At 40.8% G+C, this 17,378-nt stretch overlaps 2 protein-coding genes and 1 long non-coding RNA gene across 3 annotated transcripts; all 3 read right to left on the bottom strand.

Moving 5' to 3' along the window:
- Window positions 1–1,773: 1,773 nt before the first annotated feature.
- fdxr (ferredoxin reductase) lies at window positions 1,774–11,839 on the bottom strand. The gene is made up of 12 exons (XM_030077800.1): window positions 11,408–11,839; window positions 10,652–10,749; window positions 8,985–9,080; window positions 7,376–7,498; window positions 7,150–7,263; window positions 6,874–6,975; window positions 6,196–6,303; window positions 5,547–5,631; window positions 3,473–3,672; window positions 3,161–3,332; window positions 2,720–2,893; window positions 1,774–2,511 (listed from the first exon to the last, which is right to left on the bottom strand). Exons 1-12 carry the CDS (start codon window positions 11,493–11,495, stop codon window positions 2,381–2,383), a joined length of 1,491 nt encoding a protein of 496 aa, XP_029933660.1. The 5' UTR covers window positions 11,496–11,839; the 3' UTR covers window positions 1,774–2,380.
- A 478-nt stretch (window positions 11,840–12,317) lies between these two features.
- LOC115378035 (uncharacterized) lies at window positions 12,318–13,972 on the bottom strand. The gene is made up of 4 exons (XM_030078149.1): window positions 13,779–13,972; window positions 13,295–13,657; window positions 13,032–13,156; window positions 12,318–12,891 (listed from the first exon to the last, which is right to left on the bottom strand). The coding sequence occupies exons 1-4, from the start codon at window positions 13,885–13,887 to the stop codon at window positions 12,745–12,747; spliced, it is 744 nt and encodes a 247-aa protein (XP_029934009.1). The 5' UTR covers window positions 13,888–13,972; the 3' UTR covers window positions 12,318–12,744.
- A 421-nt stretch (window positions 13,973–14,393) lies between these two features.
- Window positions 14,394–17,170, bottom strand: LOC115377975 (uncharacterized). Its single transcript, XR_003930091.1, has 4 exons — window positions 17,000–17,170; window positions 15,710–15,799; window positions 15,234–15,605; window positions 14,394–15,094 (listed from the first exon to the last, which is right to left on the bottom strand). It is a non-coding gene; the product is annotated as an uncharacterized LOC115377975 (long non-coding RNA).
- Between the last annotated feature and the right edge of the window lie 208 nt (window positions 17,171–17,378).

Below are 17,378 nucleotides of genomic sequence, written 5' to 3'. Positions count from 1 at the left end.
TGGTCATGTGTTGGATTTCTGTTCAGTTCAGTTAATAACAATTGATGTCATTTGTAATGTGGAATTTATGCTTTTTTTTTTCATCCTCTGAGCAAAATTCCCTTTATTTTGGGGGGAACTTGTTGGCAAATTTTATGATTTCGTGGAAATTATGGGGATAATTTTATGGTAATTGTTCATAGAATATTCTAAATACATAATAATTAGAAATATATATATTTATTTTCTTGCTAATTTTGATTATTTTCCAGTCATTTTCTTTTCGATTTTTATAAAATTTCTTGCTCTTCTACTCTTTGTTTACACTAAATTTACTATTTCTGATACCACTTTCTAGTGCAGTTTGCACCAAAAACAAGGACTCAAATTTACCCCCCAAATCCTAAATGAAGATTGGTGAATAGGTTGGCAAACATAATAGTACATTTTCGGGATATTTTCTTTGGCTTTATTCAAGTAAATGGGAGGTAAAAGAAGAAAATGTTACAAATATGTCACAGCAACTTGCAGGGCTGGTATGAGGCATAAGCAAACTAAGTGCCTACTTAGGGCCCCCATGGCCACCAGAGGGCCACCACAAGGGTACTTTAAATGTCCCACAAGAGAGCTGGATTTATTTTTGTGTGTGTGTGTTTTTGTTCCTTTTCTGTCATTTAAGTGTTTAATTGATTTACTATTGTCTGTTTGTTGTATTTGAATTCATTTTTTTTTTTTTACATAAGTTGGAAACTACTGAGTTAGTTATTTGATTTTTAACTGTAATTTAATGTTCTGCAATTTCTTTTAAACCAAAAGCAAGTTTATTTGGTTGTTTTTCAGTACACCATGTTCAGTATGCCACTTACTACTGTATCACCACCGTTGGGCACTGTTCACATCTGAATGGATACCACACTCTGTACCGGTAACTTGAATTCAGTACAGGTTCCCAACAATACCTTTTTCAGTGTTACTCTCTGTAAAAACACAAAATGTAATTTCAGGTGTAAAAAAAAAAAAAAGTCCAAACTTCTCAATTTCAACATTATTTATTTAGAACATTCTGTTGTAATGCCACACAAGATGAAAGCCCTCCCTACCTCCACCTCCCCTCCGTACACCCTCCAGCCTGTCATGTTTAGTTGCTGACTGGCTGTGGAGCGGAAGCCAGGAAGCTGTGAGAACCCTCTTCAGTCTGTCTGCCACCAAACCCGCCATAAAAAGGGTGTGGTCCAAGGGGGTTCGACATGGAAAGGGCCAAGCCAGCAGCAGGGTCCCTGAACACACCACCACCCACTCTCAAGGTGCTGAAATTTGGCACCGACTGATCTAACATGAATAGGTACTCGGTATTAGTGATGTAATTCAGTCAATACCTTTAAAAGTACCAAGTTCAGTCCTCAACCATATATATCATGTTGAACAATGAAATGCAAATTAACACCTGACACTCTTGTGAGTTTGCTACCTTTAAAAATTAAAAACCACAGAGGGGTATAAACATGCCAGGCAGGTGGTATGATGTTAGCAACTCAGCTCCATCTAATAAACTTGATAATGGGTGTTTTGGATTTACAATTGGTGTGTGAATGATCAACCACTGACAGTAATCAATAGTACTAGTGGCTCTGAGGCAGTAAGGGGCCCCATAAAGGCTTGAGCCAGCCCCAGTGGCAATAAACATGTCAGCTAGAATCATAATGAACCATATGTATTAATATACATCTAAAAATTAAAGTCAATAGTATAATCAATGATATAATTTTAATGTTAAAATAGAAAGTTACTCCAAGATAGGACAAAACAGGAAAGTTGTTGCATTTTATTTTCTGATACATCAAAATTAGTAAAATTATGACTCCCACATGATCAAGTGCTGGTTCAAACTTATATTTCAGTTATAGTGTCTTTGAAATCTACATAACTTCACTGATTGCATCCAATAGACACCTTGTTTTTAAGGCCAGTGCCACATAAAACATAAACTTAGTCTTCACAAGATCGATGCTGCTGGACAAAGTCAAAATTAACACAAGCTACCCCAATAGCTCACTCTAAAAATGACTTTGTCTGTTAGTGTGGTCCCAAACAAATTTAGTGTCTCTCTAACTTGTACCACGTGTACAAAATGAGGTCCAGTGTGTCACACAGAGGTATTTTTGCCTCAAGTATCTTCAAAGGGTTCAAGACAGAGTTTATGATAGCAACTTACTTGCCACAAGAATGTGTGGAACCACATGAGAACGGCAACAACTGTGAAAGTGTCTTAGGGTCTTCTCAGTGCGATTTTTTTTCCCCCTATGATGTCACTTATTGAAGGTCTGCGGCAACACGTGTGTTATAATCACAACATTTACGTATGGCGGTGTTCAGTGTTGTGCGAACAGTTTCTTCTCTTCAGTCAGGTCCTGGCCACGTGCAGCATTTCATCCACAGAAAGCAGCTTCTCCCTTGGTTTCCCCATGGCCACACCCCTCTTTATCTCCTCGTTGTCTATCTTCTCCCAGTCTGAGAATTCCACAGGCTTTACTCCTAAACAGTAAAATTTTACCCACATATGGGAGTGGGTTAATACAATAAGCTGTAAATAAACCATTTATGCTAAGTAATAGTTTCTTAGGTGGTATATAACACGCCAAAACAAGATAAACACTTCATACCTCATTTACAACCAAAAGACTAAAGATTAGACAACAGGGCTTGAGAAGACAGACAGCTAGACAGACAGACAGTGCATTACCTCTCTTCTCCAGCAGAGGAGTGACTCCTTGTGAGCCAGGCTTGGCAGAGGACACATCCAAGGCTCCTGAGTCCATGTCCTCCAGGAGGGCGCGTGCCGTGTCAAAACTGTTGTTCATAGTGGTGCCGATCACGCCTGTGGGGCCTGTCTTCAACCAGCCACTACAATACACACCTGGGAAGAGAGAAATTGAATGAATAAAAATCAGATGCGGAGATTTGAGTAGTAAGTTTGAGAACCCCTGACTTACAGGAAAATATGTTTCTCATTCACTCCAAAATAATGGCACACAGTGCAGCTCAGAGGCTGTCGGCGACTGTGAAAGCTCTTGGCTATGGTCTCATTAGTTTACAGTGATTATAACCTCAAAATGATGTGGTGAGGATGTGTTAATAATAACACACAGAACTTGTTGATGTGTTGTTTTTGTGAAGTACACACCTGCAGTCTTTTGTACACGACCCATGGTGTTTGGCACGATGGCTTTGCGGGAGTCAAATGGCAGCAGCGGGTCGATGGGGAGGCTCTTGTAGCCGATGCTGCTGATGACCAGGCCGCAGGGCACGTCCTCCACCTCGCCTGTGGGCACTGCACTGGCTCCCTCACCCGAGCCCTGGACACACACAAAGTCCATCAATCCCACCTCTGTGTGAACTCTTTCTCCAGGTTGTGTTAAAGCATATCATTTAATACGTTTATACTTAAAATTTAATTCTGGAATGGATAAGAGTGGAAATCTGAAATGGTGTTCACCTCCAGCCTGTTGACCGCCAGTCGGATGGCGGCAGCTCTGCTGAGGTCGGGGGCCGGCAGGACCTCGACGGGGCTCCGGAAGAAGCGGAAGCCCCAGACACGGGAGGCTTTACTTCGTTTCTCCTGCTCCTTCTCTGTTGGGACATCCAGGGCCGTCTTCAGCAGCAGCTCTGTCAGGCGCTTCCTGGGCCTCGGCACCTCTGATTTACAGCAGACAGACACAGATGGGATATAAAATAAAGAGATTGGGAACCTGAAAACAAACACAAACACACACAAACACATACACACACATTCATAGTAAAGACATGCAGGTCTTCCTGAATATGAGAAGAGGATTGTAAAAGCTGTGAGAAAATTTGGATCCAAGTTGTGAAGAGTGATTTTCTGAACAATTAAACCTCCTTTTACCAAGCAGATAATGGCCAATAAAGAACAGACAAAATTTGTAGAAAGTTATTGCCTTTAATCTCTCATAATGCTCAAACATCAAGGTTTAAATTGAATATTTTCACTGCTAGAAGGGACTCGTGATTTATGACAGAAGATGTTAACTTAGCTTTCATATTTCCTTAGAGTCAGAACAAACTCCACAAAAACGCCCTCTTCCTATCTAATGGAGATTTTCACCTGGAGGTCACTAGTTGATCCCACAGACAACAGAAACCCCAGTGATCAAGACTAAAGGAGTCCAAGGCAAAGAACTGGTGTGAAGTCAAGGCCTGCAGTCACTAACAATCCTCACACAACTTGAAGGCTGAAAAATGAGTTCAGTTCAGTGGTTTCCACAAGTGTCACCACTGCTCCTGATACGCTGCTGGAACCATAAAGTGCTCATTACTGGAATGTTCCTAATATTATTATCACTGACAACAAGACAGGCACAAACCTCTGGTTGGTACTAATATAATTCATTACTCTCTGCTCACAGGCTTGATAACAGAGCTTTGCTGACAGAGGAGGTCATGGTTCTCACAGTTAACCATGGACTGTGGGAAGGAGAGCGTTATCATCGGCCAGCCTCAAGCCCAATGTTGTTCCTCCATCAAGGACAAGGACAAGATCAGAAGTCAGCTGGAGGTGTGTGGCAACAGCCTGAAATGTATTTCAAATTGTACTTTGGAACACTTATCTGGACTTCAATGGGCCACGGGTGAGCAAATTTAGCAATAATGCAGAACACGTTTAGGTTCACCCTGTATGGGCTGTATGTTTGAGAAGGTTACCGGCACCTGCAGCTCTAAACCACAGAACGCTTCTCTTCCTTCCTACTTCTCATGTTTTCCACCGTCTCTGCAATTAGTCAGACTCCTTCGTCATCTGAGCTCATACTTTATCACATGATTTCATTTTGTATGTTCAAAGTGCCAGTGCACTGGAGAAAAAACAAGCTTCATTGCAAACATCAAACTTGTACACTTGGTGGCCACTTTATTAGGTCCACCTGCACAGTCTAATCCAACAGTCTAATGCAACTGCCATCAAGTTTACTTTTATGATGCCTATAACGCTCAAGTTTTCTTTTTGTCACAGTAATAGAGGTGTTCATTCAGTTCTATGTTTGGCACTGAACTCATAGTTAGTGCTGCTGTTGGACTGGACTGCATTTTATTGAGAGGCGTTTCTAATATTCTGTCCCCCCTCTTGTATGTAAATAGGGAGGACAAAAAAATTGAAACACCTCTCAATATAATGTAGTCCAGTACAAGACTGCTGCAAACTACAACTTCGGTAATAAACACAGAATTAAATTTACACATTATCCACAATGTCGACAAAAAAGAAAAATGAACATTATAAACTTTCTGGCAGAGCTGTTGCATTGAACTGCATTAGACTGTACAGGTGGACCTAATAGAATGGCCACTGAATGTATAATGCTGACTATCCAAAACATTAAGGGCCTGGTGTCAATTAAAAAGGGAAGCAGTCATTTAGGTTCAAAGGTTCACTTTTCCCACAAAACCAACAGTAGAGCAATTTAGAGACCTCCAGATGTCAGTGCTGCAAGAATGAGGCAGTGGAGAGGCAAAATTGAAAGGGGAGAACACTGAGAGAAGATGTCATCTCTCACCTTTAACAGCCTCTGCGATACCCTTAAAATCAGCAGCCACCATCTCAGGTCTGGTGTCTGGCAGGTTCACCATTTCTCTAACCTCCTAGAAATGAGGAGAACACACCGATGATGGCTGCACAATGACTTCATGCTGGTGTCTCTTGGTGAGTTCAGACTATTAAAAGAGCTGTTTTTTCTTTCATAAACTGATAAATATTGTTAGTAACTTTATTTGTGTATCACTTTACTCTTCATGGTGGGTCTTAAAATGGATGGACAGTGATACCTCCACATGACTAATCTGGTTGAATAAAGGTAAAATTAGAAAATAGGTGAGCTGGAGTACTTTAATTGATGCAAGATGACAGTGACAGTTGAGGGGCACTCACACTAGTGCTACAAAGGTTTTGCCTCTGATTCACTCCCATTTAAAACCCCATGAGGGACGGAAAATAATTTACTAATAATAATTTAACAACTTAATAACGAATAATTTAATAACAAAAACAAGTACACACACATATCTAGTCACTCCTAACTTGGACAAGCAATGAAAATTTGATGGCTGTTCCATGTTCCTACTGTCACATTCAAAAGCAGCTCGAGGTATTTGATGAAAACTACAAGGCAGAGGAGAAACCTTACTCTTTAATATCTCATGACGCACCTTTATGGTGCAAGCGATCTGCATGGGTCCTCTCCTGCCCACAATCAGCACCCTGCGGATACGGCTCTCTGCCAAGAGGTCCAAGGCTGGCTGGGTGATGTCAGTCTTCTGCAAATATACAGGGAAGAGAGGAGCTCATTATCCATGACAGTCTCAGCAATTCCATCCTCTGTCAAATTTAGGAGCTGCTCCATTATCATGACCCAGGGATTTCTGAGAGGTTACACCGGACATGATGCCAGTGTCTTACTGACAATGCAAATGAGAATTCAAATACTCCTGTGACAAATGTTATTATCAAGCCTTTTTATGGCAATCAGTGTGGCAACACAAAATGATTTTTTTTTTTTATTGTTAATTTGATGTCATCTTCGGTGCTGAGTGCTCCCTGTTGTGGTCTTCTGCACTGTACTTTCCAGATGTCACCTGTCAGTCAAACAGTGCAGGCAATACCATGAAGTCTTTCATCTGATTTTTCAGTTGATCAAGATCCAGAGTTTCTGTGGGAAGTGCTTTCTGTTTTGGTTCAGGTAGTTTCAGTTCTTTTACTTAGCCCAAAGCAAAACCTGTTGATATTTAAAGTTAAAAATACACTCCTTCGTATGCTTTCTACTCTTTATTTGAATGAGAATGGTGTGGATTATTATTTTAAAGGAGGAGCGAGGCTGTTTTTCTTACCTTTAACATGTCCATGGGTGAGAGCAATATTCTTGCTACATCGAGGGCAACATTCCCCTGTCCCAAAATGACTGCTGTCTCACAGCTCAGGTCGGGATGCAACTAGTTGAAAATACAGTTAAACAGGAAAGAGAAACTGTGATATTATGAAGAAGAAACAGAGGGGAATTGACCTAAACAGAAAAGAATGGTTGATCTTATTTGATTTACATTTACATTCAGTGACTTTTTCCCAGACACATCAGCTCGACTAACAGAATCTAACAAACCAAATACCTTTCTGTTATCGGGGAGTCCATTGTACCAGCCCACAAAGTCTTTGGCCGCGTGCACACCGGCCAAGTCTTCACCTGGCACTCCCATACGCCTGTTTCCTTCTGCTCCATAACTCTGCCAAAAGAAATAAATGCTTCCACATTACAAACTTGATTTTAATTCATGAAGCAAAAAAGTGATTTTACACTACACGGCCCACAAGGCACTGTGTTTTCACCGTTCTTACCAGTACGACTGCATGGTAGGCTTGCTGCAGTTCCTTTACACTCACATCCGTTCCCACATTCACATTCCCATAGAAGCTACAGCGCGAATGTTGGGCTGTCTGCGTGAACGTGTTGATGACGTTCTGCAGAGATCAAAACAAAGCCAACAAGTCAAGATGTTGTCGCCCACAAATAGTGAATCCCCTGTCCACACCGTCTGATCAGTACCATGTGAGGCAACTGGATGTAAAACACAGATTAACTGATGAGAGGGGATGAACAGAACAAACACATGAAGGAATTAAACTCAGCAGAGGCAATCAACATTAGGATGGATGAGTTCAACTTCTTCTCTTTTTTTTTTTTTTAATTGGTTTGACTGAAAGACAATCACAGCATCTCTTATAACAACTATTATAGTTATACTACTTTTTGTGGTGCCCCATGATCCATGATGTTCCTGGTCAAGATTCGTTTTGAGCCTTTTATTAATCTACCATGCCTGCCATGCCCCCTTTTTTCCATGGGGTGCAAAAAGTTGGGGAATTCCTCTTTGAAATCATCAAAATCATCTGTTCTGAAGTTGCCATGAACAGCTGAAAGATGAACAGACGGACGAACGGAGGCATAGTCGCCTTATTCACCTGGGCGCCATGTTTGGTTAACTGACGTTATGAGGAGGATTAAAACTCTGCAAGAAAAATACTATTTCAAGAGTACAACTGTATGAAATGACAGATCAAGCAATCATTATTTCAAAGCCCTTATTAAAGGACTTCAGTTGTGTTTAACCATCACTGTTTTCATGACAGGAACGAGGCAAATGGCTGCTCTGCTGATTGATTTTCATTCACTGTAAAGCAATTAAACGACGGTAGCTGTTTTATTGTAGCTGCTTAGATGATTTCCAGCTGTGCTTAATCCAACTCTTGAAATAGTATTTTTATCGCAGAGTTTTAACACTGGAGTCTATGGCACTTCCATGTCTTGTGCCCCTCATGATGTCAGTTAATCAAACACGGTGGCGAGGTGAGCAGGACAAACAGACATATTATTATTATTATTATTGATAAACCATTATTTTACTTTGAAAGACCATTGATATGGTACCATTGGTATCCTCAATAACAATGGTGTTGAGAAGCAAAAACAAACAAATTTTTAGACAAGATGTGTTCTATTTTCATCCTGAAAACAGCTTGTTTTTTCTGTTCTGTTTTCGGTTTTCGGAAGACAGACACTGTTAATCGTAACTGTGGCTGTTTATGGCACAAGCCAAACAATCTCAAATACTTATCTCACTGACTTGTTTGACAAATGCATTTACTTTCTATTTGACAAGCTTCTATGTTTTCATTTCTCACTTTCCACAGGTCTTGCCAGGGAACTAGCCCCAGTCTGATAATTACAACATCGCCAGGGAAAATTTCCAGTTCTATTGTTAGTCTTTCTTTGCCCTGTCTTAGGTATGTCAAAGATGTTTTTCCCACACTTCCCTGACGCCCACGCTAGTAAACAACAATTTGGTTCACGTCTCCTATTTCATAAATGGAAAACAAGGCTACATGTTGGTGAGGCTATACAATGAACACTGTGTGCACTAATGTGGATATATGTGCAAACTCTCACCTTAACTTCAGGATGGTCAGGCGCCACCCCAAACCTGACCAGGCCAAAGGGCACGGGCAACCGCTCATAAATGTCCACCTCTACATCTTGACGGCTCTGGGAGAAGAAAAAGTAAATAAAGAAACAGCACATAAAACGCAATTCATATTTTCATTTTTAATTCACAGTGTGTGTGCCATTTTTAGACAGGCTTGAATTTGACTGGACTTTTCAAACAAGACAGTGATGTAATATCTAGGAAAATTTGCCACAGCTGTTCAGTTCACAAAGATGAACAATGCATTCCACCCCTAATCAAGTTAATAAAAAATAATTATCGATGTAGATGCATTGACAAAGCCTGATTGCGCCTGCAGCTATTGGCATTAGGCCTATATACACAGATATGAAGTCATTTCCTGTTTGGCAAGCAGCAGGCAAGATGTTTATGCATCAACCGAAAGCTTAAGAACTGAAAGTTTGGTCAATGAGTGTGAAAATCAGGGGGTGAGGTGGAGTGCTGATATGGAGGCGGAAAGAGAGAGACTGGAAAACCTAAAAGCTTTTCATTTTCTCCTACAAACAACCTTTTGTCTGTTTGATCTGCTTTGTATGACTTCATTTGTGTCAAGAAAGCTGAGAGGACTTATTGGAAAGGGACACAAAGACTGTTTGTTTTTGTACCCTGTGTGCTCTCTGTTGTCTTTTTTTCCAAAGCTCATGAGGCATATTGAAAGTACATCAACAGCATTTCGCGTAAATGTCACTTTCTTTTAAATCTGAGTATTTTATGCCTCACAAGTAAAAAAAAAATCTTCCCCAAGAATGTCAATCTTCTTAGGCTGGAAAAGCCTCAGAAACAGCATTTAGAACATACTGGGACACTAAATATTTCCACTAAAAGTCATTATAGCTACTTTAGGTGTGTTAGCAGCTAACTTTTTCCAATGGAAGGGGAAACTCTGGATTGATGTCTTTAAATGAAGAATGCACCAATCAAACACCAACAATCAAATAAATAAACAAAACATGCATACTAAATAATATTTCATTGCAGGTGACTGCCACCTAAAGTTACTTCCACACCTGATGTACTGGTACTATTTCTCTAGTCAGCCATCTGTAGTGAACATAATAATTAAATAATATTTGACAGCTATGAGCAGGGAGCAATCATGTTTAACCAGCAGCGGATGCCAGTGACTTTATGGTGATTGATTTTTAATAGAAGTCTGATGTACCCATATATCCATCAAATACAAATGGGAATATAGGTAGAATTTACTGGTAGATGTAACCAGGGACAATCAGCAGGCCCAAGAATGGCTCTGCTCCATTAAGATAGATAGATAGATAGATAGATAGATAGATAGATAGATAGATAGATAGTTTATTCATCCCGAAGGAAATTCACAGTTTTCAGCAGTATCCATAGATTACAAGATTAAATAAATAAAAAATAAAGAATAAAAGATGACACCAGAGATCTAACTACACAATGTGCAAAAAACAGTGCAAAAAAGTGTGCATAGATGCATACAATGTGCACAGATGTAGGACATAGATGTATACAATGTGCATAGATGTAGGAATTTACAGTATAAACAGATAATAAATAGCATAATGCATTGCTGAGTCTGACAATAAATGCAGCTAAGCTTATTTTATGACAAGTAAAATGTCAATACCTTGATCAGATGCTGGGCGGTGTAGAAACCCGCCGGACCGGCTCCGACAATACACACCTTTGGGCTACAAGATGAAAAGGGTGCACGCCCACACACACCTACACAGCCAGCAGACGGCGCAGAGAGAAGCGGAAACAATAAACATCTAATGTATGTGCCAAAACGTTTTGTTTACTCACTGTAACAGAACTCATCAGGCAAAAAACAAAACAAAACAAAAAAAAAACGTGTGACAGCTCATGTTTTGAAAACTGTCACCAGACTCCATTGACAAAATCGGTATTTCAGAGTTGCCCTGTCTCTGGACACATCAGGGAACATAACTTAATACGGTTTACAAGTCATTAGGAGCATCTGCAAATTTCAGCATGTACATGATTCCCCAAGCACGACTCTATTTCAGCAAAATCTAATACTTCATAGTCGACTGACAGGGCTTTCTGCAAGGCACCGCGGTTTGTTTTGATTGAGGATTGTGGTTATATCTGGGAAAACCTGTCACACGTGGTTATACTAGGTGAAATGATCCTCACACACCAAACTGAAGCATGAACCAATAATACATGACGTTATAAAATGAACGTATTTTTGTTTGGACTTTGGTGGAGTTTTCTCTCCGTACAGGATAACAGCACATGTCGAGGCTACGTGCTACATGTGAGACCATTACCTACAGCCAGTGCTCCAACTAAGTTATTAACTTCTTCCTGCTGCGGCTAAGTTATCATGTAGCTGCGTCCTGACACTGTGCCTCACCGTGGAGTCGCTTTATCCGGTCGCTTCTTCCTGAAGTCCACAGCAACTTGAGCAAATGAGACTTACAAACTATTTTGTGGGCGTTCATCCTGTCAGGTGTTGCAGCACTGGCTAAAGCCCAGCTAGTTACCCGTGTTTAATAATCCACAAAGTGACCCGGTGCAGTGTGCCGCTCGCCTCTGGCTCAGTGCGCAGCTCCACATGGCTGTCCCGCAGTCAGGTCTGCAGCACGGAGAGCAAAAGCCAAGGTGAACACGGTTATCTCCCCCGGACAGCTTCCACATACGGGAACAGTTCAAGCTGTCATTTTATTTATCAAGCACCGAGCACCTTGTAATGTTACCACACACACTACAGACTGCTTTCTCGGACGCACCGTGTTACATCCGGAACGGTTCGTGGAGAAGAGACGGTGTCGAACTGAAGTTCCGCACGAACCTGGGTGCAGAAACCATCCAAAATAAAGTGACAAGCAGCAGTGTGTGAACTGTCAAAACAGCATGCAGTGTGAAAACCCTGTTCTCTAGGTTATTATTATTATTTTTTTTTTTACACTCGCCTTTACCTAATCTGGTAAAAATAAGTGCCTGACTGAGCAGATGCAGAGTATACAGAGCTGAATGTTGCGTAAAGCATGAACGAGGCAAGCTGAAAACACTGTAAATAATGATATATGTTGCTGTTTTAGTCAAGCACCAAAGGATGAAGTCGTGAAAAGTATATATATAAAAAAATCTATCTATCTATCTATCTATCTATCTATCTATCTATCTATCTATCTATCTATCTATCTATCTATCTGTCTGTCTATCTGTCTATCAGTCTGTCTATCTGTCTATCAGTCTGTCTGTCTGTGTCTGTCTGTCTATCTATATTTCATGTATGCCAAAAAAAAATCAGTGAGACAGTTTTACTTGAGATCTTTCTAAAAGAATCTTTTATTGAATCCACACTTACAGTCTGGACTGAACTTTAGTACAATGATTACAGAGGAAAAACAAGCACACTGCAAAACTGAGTAGGTCAAGCATAATACACTGTGTCACAAAGGCCTTTGCAAGTCTGCTTGCTATGCACTTTAGCCTCTGTAACACTTTTTACATGCACACAATCCGTACATTTTCACCACAGATCACCCAGGATGTGGTAGTCGTGTGACATTTCTGCTCACAAAACACAAGTTTGTGAACAAAAGGAAGCGACGCCCTGGCCGAGGAAGCAGATGTGAGAAACTTTTCTTGTGTCGATTGCATCTGTAGTTCAAGGAAAGCTTCTGACTCAAATGTCACTTCTGACATACACGCCATTAGTCATTAATCATAGCACTGATAGCTTCCTCACAGGATGCCTCTGAAGTCAAAGCTGTCTGAAGAAGTACTTGCGTAGTGAAGCTGTTCACTTCTGTGAGGTGGCAGGGCAGGCAGAGGACGCCTGCTGGGCTTTGATCTCGATGTGGCTCCTGCGGGTCTGTAGTGTTTCTTAAACTGCAGGGACACAGAGAGAACATACAGAACAAATCACTTGACGGTAGCTTACTGTATGTACCAAGCATTAAAGCCTTGTCCTCAGGAAGAAAACAGGAAACACTCAACACTACATGACTGACGTACTTTGTGATACTCACTCTTGTGCATTTGAATATCAGTGCTCCAATGAAGAGGGACAGTATAACAGCGAAAGCTGACAGGCTCAGGACGATCAAGATGAGATGCACAGCATCACCATTACATTGCTCATAGGGATCCCTCTCTGCATGGGAAAAAGGCAGAAAGGGATGAATTGAATATATGAATATTTGATTGAAGTCTTAAGTTAAATCCAGCTGCACAATGTTACATGACTCCTCATGTAAGCAATAACAACATCTCTATTAATGATTCTTTTCACCTCTGACAATTATGATGGTGCCGTTGCTTGGAAGCGTTTCCAGCGATAATGTCATCTCATTGAAGTATGTCCAGGTGCAGTGGTACATATCTGTGTCCTGCAGCCCCAGGAGGGACAGCCGCAAGGTGAAGCCAGTGCCCGGCCCGGTCTCTGGGTCTTGAACCACATCGACTCTGTGCATAAAGTCTGGATGTAGGGTCTTCTTGTCACCGTTCTTTTTAAAGTGCACATACACAATTTCCCTGTGACCATGGAAGTGTCCCGTCAGGCGTAGCCCTGTCGGGTCAGGCCTTGATGTGGAGCATGAGATCTCAGCAGACAAGTTGAGGCTCGTCAGGGAGATGGCAGGGGGGGTTTGAGAAACTGAAAAGGAAAGGCGGGTTGTTACCAATTTCAAGACACTTTCAGGTGATTTTTTTTTGGAGACAGACAAAAACAAGTCGAGGCAGCAATTAATTAAAGTGACTCTCTCACACACACTCACCTGCCCAGTTGGAGAGCATCACCCCCCCAGGCATGCAGAGCAATCCCAACATGCAGTTCCACCAGTGGGCGTTCATTCTGCCAGGTTGGGTGCAGGTAGGTGAACTCATAGACTCATCCCAGCACCGAGCGGCACGACTTACTGGCTGCCTGCCAGACCAGACCAGAGCTTTAACAAAGAGGTGTGACAAATATATATATCGTGCAGAGGAAGTGTGACTCTCAGTGCAGTATTTGTGTTTTATATCCTCTGTGGTGTCAGCGGTTATCTGCGGCGTGTGTGTATGCTGACTGTGCCTGAACATCTGATCACATGACTGATACTGAAACTTTTGTTATTCAGAAATCTTTATTTGAACAGATGTTCCATGATACATAACAATTTCATACACAGGAGTTAAGGTCATAAGTGAGTAAGGACATATTTACAATTTATTTGCATAGTGCTTTGCACAGACAAAAATGTATTCACAGAAATTAATTAGATTAATTTAAAAATCTAAAAAAAAAAACAAAAAAAAACAATGAAATTATCAAAAATGTAAAAAAATGCAAAAAATTGTTACAAATATTAGTATTCTATTACAAAAAATAACAAAATAAAATAAAATAAAATAAATCAAAATAAAGGAGCACCCATGGTCTCTATGGCTTTCATAGTGTTAATCATAATTTTACAAGCTTGGATTTCCTTTCATAATATAGTGTTAACAATACAACATTTACTTTTGCATGCTTTTTGTGTTAAAAAGTACAAAAATAATACAGGTTCTGCATAGAAATTAAATTGCACCAGATCAACTGGTGCTTACATAAATAGGTATGTATAAAACCTCTGAGAACCCAAAGAACTTAGCTGCATGGTTAACCAAACCAAAAAATAAAAAAAAAACCAAACCAACAACAAAAAGGTCTGTAACATTTTACGTTAAAAGCCAGTTTTAACTCGGTGGCCGGAAAGGCGAAAGGAGCTGTGACATTATTAGGGCATTGTGTGTTTCAGATGCATGAAGCTGCCTGCTCAGTGGCAGTGTAGAGCTCATTGATGAGAACAACAGATCTGTACATTTATACACACACATGTACATACACAAACACAAAATCACACATTTCTTAAGGGTTCTGAAGCCTCGCTGCGAGGTTCGGCTTCGGTGTTGGTTTGGCCGACAATCATGTGCCACACACGGCTCATGAATTTTCTGCCTCTCTGTGTCGTAACCAAGAATGCCAAACCTCCCACAAAAGCGAGGGCACCAATAATGGCAACCAGGTGCAGGGATGTCACTGGACTAGCTTTGTCCTGACCTCTCACTTTGTCTGAGAAGATAAAGAAGAACATGTGGATTAAACTCGTGTTGCTCTGTGATCTTAAACAACACTGCCAGGACTCCAAATTATAAGCACAGAAAAAATGAGACATTTGCAAAAAGGCTCCAAGACAATGTAGTCTGCTCACCTGGATTTATAACCAACACTGTGACCTCAGAATAAATAGGACCACAGTCTGATGATTGTACTGCAATTTTGTAGATTTCCTCTTTAACTTCCTCCAATCTTGAGATGTCGAGATACAACATTTGCATAGTTTTGTCCCATCCGCAAGTGTATGTTTGCTTTTCTGTTGTGTTCCGTGTGTCTTCTTTGATGCCGTTCTTCTGTTCGCAAATTGTTTTGCCAGTTGATTTTACTCTCCACATGTAATGTTCAATGTCACATTTCTTTTTGACTGCTGACAAATTTATAGAACAGTGTAGAGTCAGGTTATGACCAGCTGCAGCCTCTACTGTATTATTGGGCCCACAATCCAATTCCGACCCTGGAACAAAGACTGACAATGAACAATGACATTAATTAATAGAACTTATTTTGACTTGACATCATATTTATTAGAGTATATGTATTCAGTCTGATAATGTCTAACTGTAGGATTACCTGATGAGGCCCTGAATGGCAAAATCCCTGCGACAAAGAGCAAAATCATGCCCATCCACAACCTGGCCATCTGGAAAGTCCCACTGTCATCTGGAAATGGAAAAGGGTCAAGATGAGAAACAAAAAGACAAGAAAGAAAGCAGGCCACTCTTAGTTTCAGGACTCCGCCTGAGCATGAGAAACTGAATAAACGTCGCTAGACATGCAGTCAGCCCACAGATTAGCCACGTGTGGAGGAATAATTATACAAATATGTGACAAGGAAAAGGAAAAGCCAATAAAGTGTCACAGTAAGGTGTGGCGCTACCGTGAGCTGCCAGACTAGTGTCAGTGCTTCTTGGCACAGATTCTCCAAGTCTCTGGAACGGTGCTGGAGGGACAGAGCGCTGTTCTTTGAAGAGATATTCCCTCCTTTGGGGTTTTGATGATGGTGATAGAGAGTGAGGCCTTTATGCACGGCAAGAGATGTGGAGAATCTATGCCAAGGCAGTTTGAAGCTGCTCTCAGGGCTTGAGGTGGCTCAACATCTTCTCAAGATACTTAATGTTGTTTTTTCCTTGAATTTGTCACCTGTGACCTGGGTTGGTTTGACTTATAGCATATCAAAGACTAAGATGTCAGCAAACAGGCATCTTTAACATCCATGAATGCTGCCAGAAAAAATATGTTTTTCATGACTTGGATGCCATAGATGAGAGAAAAAAAAAAACATTTCCCTGTTTCCTGTATTTACATGGTACTTGTATTGAAAACACCTCACAACATAACCAATTGGGAAGTCTGCATTGATAATATGGTTACAAAAAAAAAAAAAAAAAAAAAAAAAAAAAAGTTGATGACATTATTTGTACAAAAACAGGATATGGTTTGAAGAAAAAGTTCAGTACACTTTTTCCACCTGGTTCTCAACTATGATAGGGTTGTTTACAGGAACGTATCTGTCACCACATGAAAGCCGCTAAATGCCCTTTACCATTTTGCTCTGAGAGTTGTGTCTGATGATTATCTCATCCCACTGGCAGATTTTTCTCATATTAAGAAGAAGAAGATTTTCACACTGACAGCTGGAGATTTCCTGCAGGGTGCTCAATCTGCGCAAAAAAAAACCCCTACAAAACACACGTAATTGGATCAAACGAGTAGCCTTGATTGCCCTGATAAACCCCGCTTAGACTCAGCCAGCCTCTAAGTGACTCACTCATTTGAAGCTGCTAGCACAAGGACAGCTTAAACTAATACACACACCTGCAAAGAAAACAAAAAAAAACAAAGAGAAAAATAGGTACTTACACAACTTGCTTCTAACTGTCCGTCTTACATGTGGGAGCAGTGGAGAATGCTTCCCAAAAGAGAAGGAGTCTACTTTTTAATCCACACAGATCAAACGGGGACTTTCCTCTCCCGTTATTCCGGCTTTACCTGGTCACATTCTTCGACAGATGGAAAGATAGAGCAGCAGCCAGAGGTAAAACGTGTGTGTGTGTGACAGGGAGGTACAATCATACCGTGAATTATAAACTACAAAAGGTCAATAAAACCCGTTGTGCAATGCTGTACCTTTGTAGAGTGTGTGCTTCATGACGGGACACATACTGTGCCTTCGTGCTTCTATAAACCACAGTCAGTCACTATGGGATCAAATAACCCATCAGCCTGTGTCAGTTAATGG

The sequence above is a fragment of the Myripristis murdjan genome, chromosome 19 (assembly GCF_902150065.1).
Source record: "Myripristis murdjan chromosome 19, fMyrMur1.1, whole genome shotgun sequence".
NCBI classification, from domain to species: Eukaryota; Metazoa; Chordata; class Actinopteri; order Holocentriformes; family Holocentridae; genus Myripristis; species Myripristis murdjan.
The sequence above is the reverse complement of the archived record's forward strand: the minus strand, read 5'-3'. Positions and strand labels throughout refer to the sequence as shown.

What these genes read in the sequence shown, in the direction of transcription:
- LOC115378035 (XM_030078149.1), bottom strand. Translation starts at nt 13,887, where the DNA reads ATGAGTTCACCTACCTGCACCCAACCTGGCAGAATGAACGCCCACTGG. An exon ending in CACCATCATAATTGTCAGAG is followed by an intron (nt 13,157 to 13,294) that starts GTGAAAAGAATC and finishes TTTCCCATGCAG; the next exon opens with AGAGGGATCCCTATGAGCAA. An exon ending in TGATATTCAAATGCACAAGA is followed by an intron (nt 12,892 to 13,031) that starts GTGAGTATCACA and finishes GTGTCCCTGCAG; the next exon opens with TTTAAGAAACACTACAGACC.
- fdxr (XM_030077800.1), bottom strand. Translation starts at nt 11,495, where the DNA reads ATGAACGCCCACAAAATAGTTTGTAAGTCTCATTTGCTCAAGTTGCTG. An exon ending in CCGCCCAGCATCTGATCAAG is followed by an intron (nt 9,081 to 10,651) that starts GTATTGACATTT and finishes TTCTTCTCCCAG; the next exon opens with AGCCGTCAAGATGTAGAGGT. An exon ending in AGATCGCTTGCACCATAAAG is followed by an intron (nt 5,632 to 6,195) that starts GTGCGTCATGAG and finishes CCTCATTTCTAG; the next exon opens with GAGGTTAGAGAAATGGTGAA.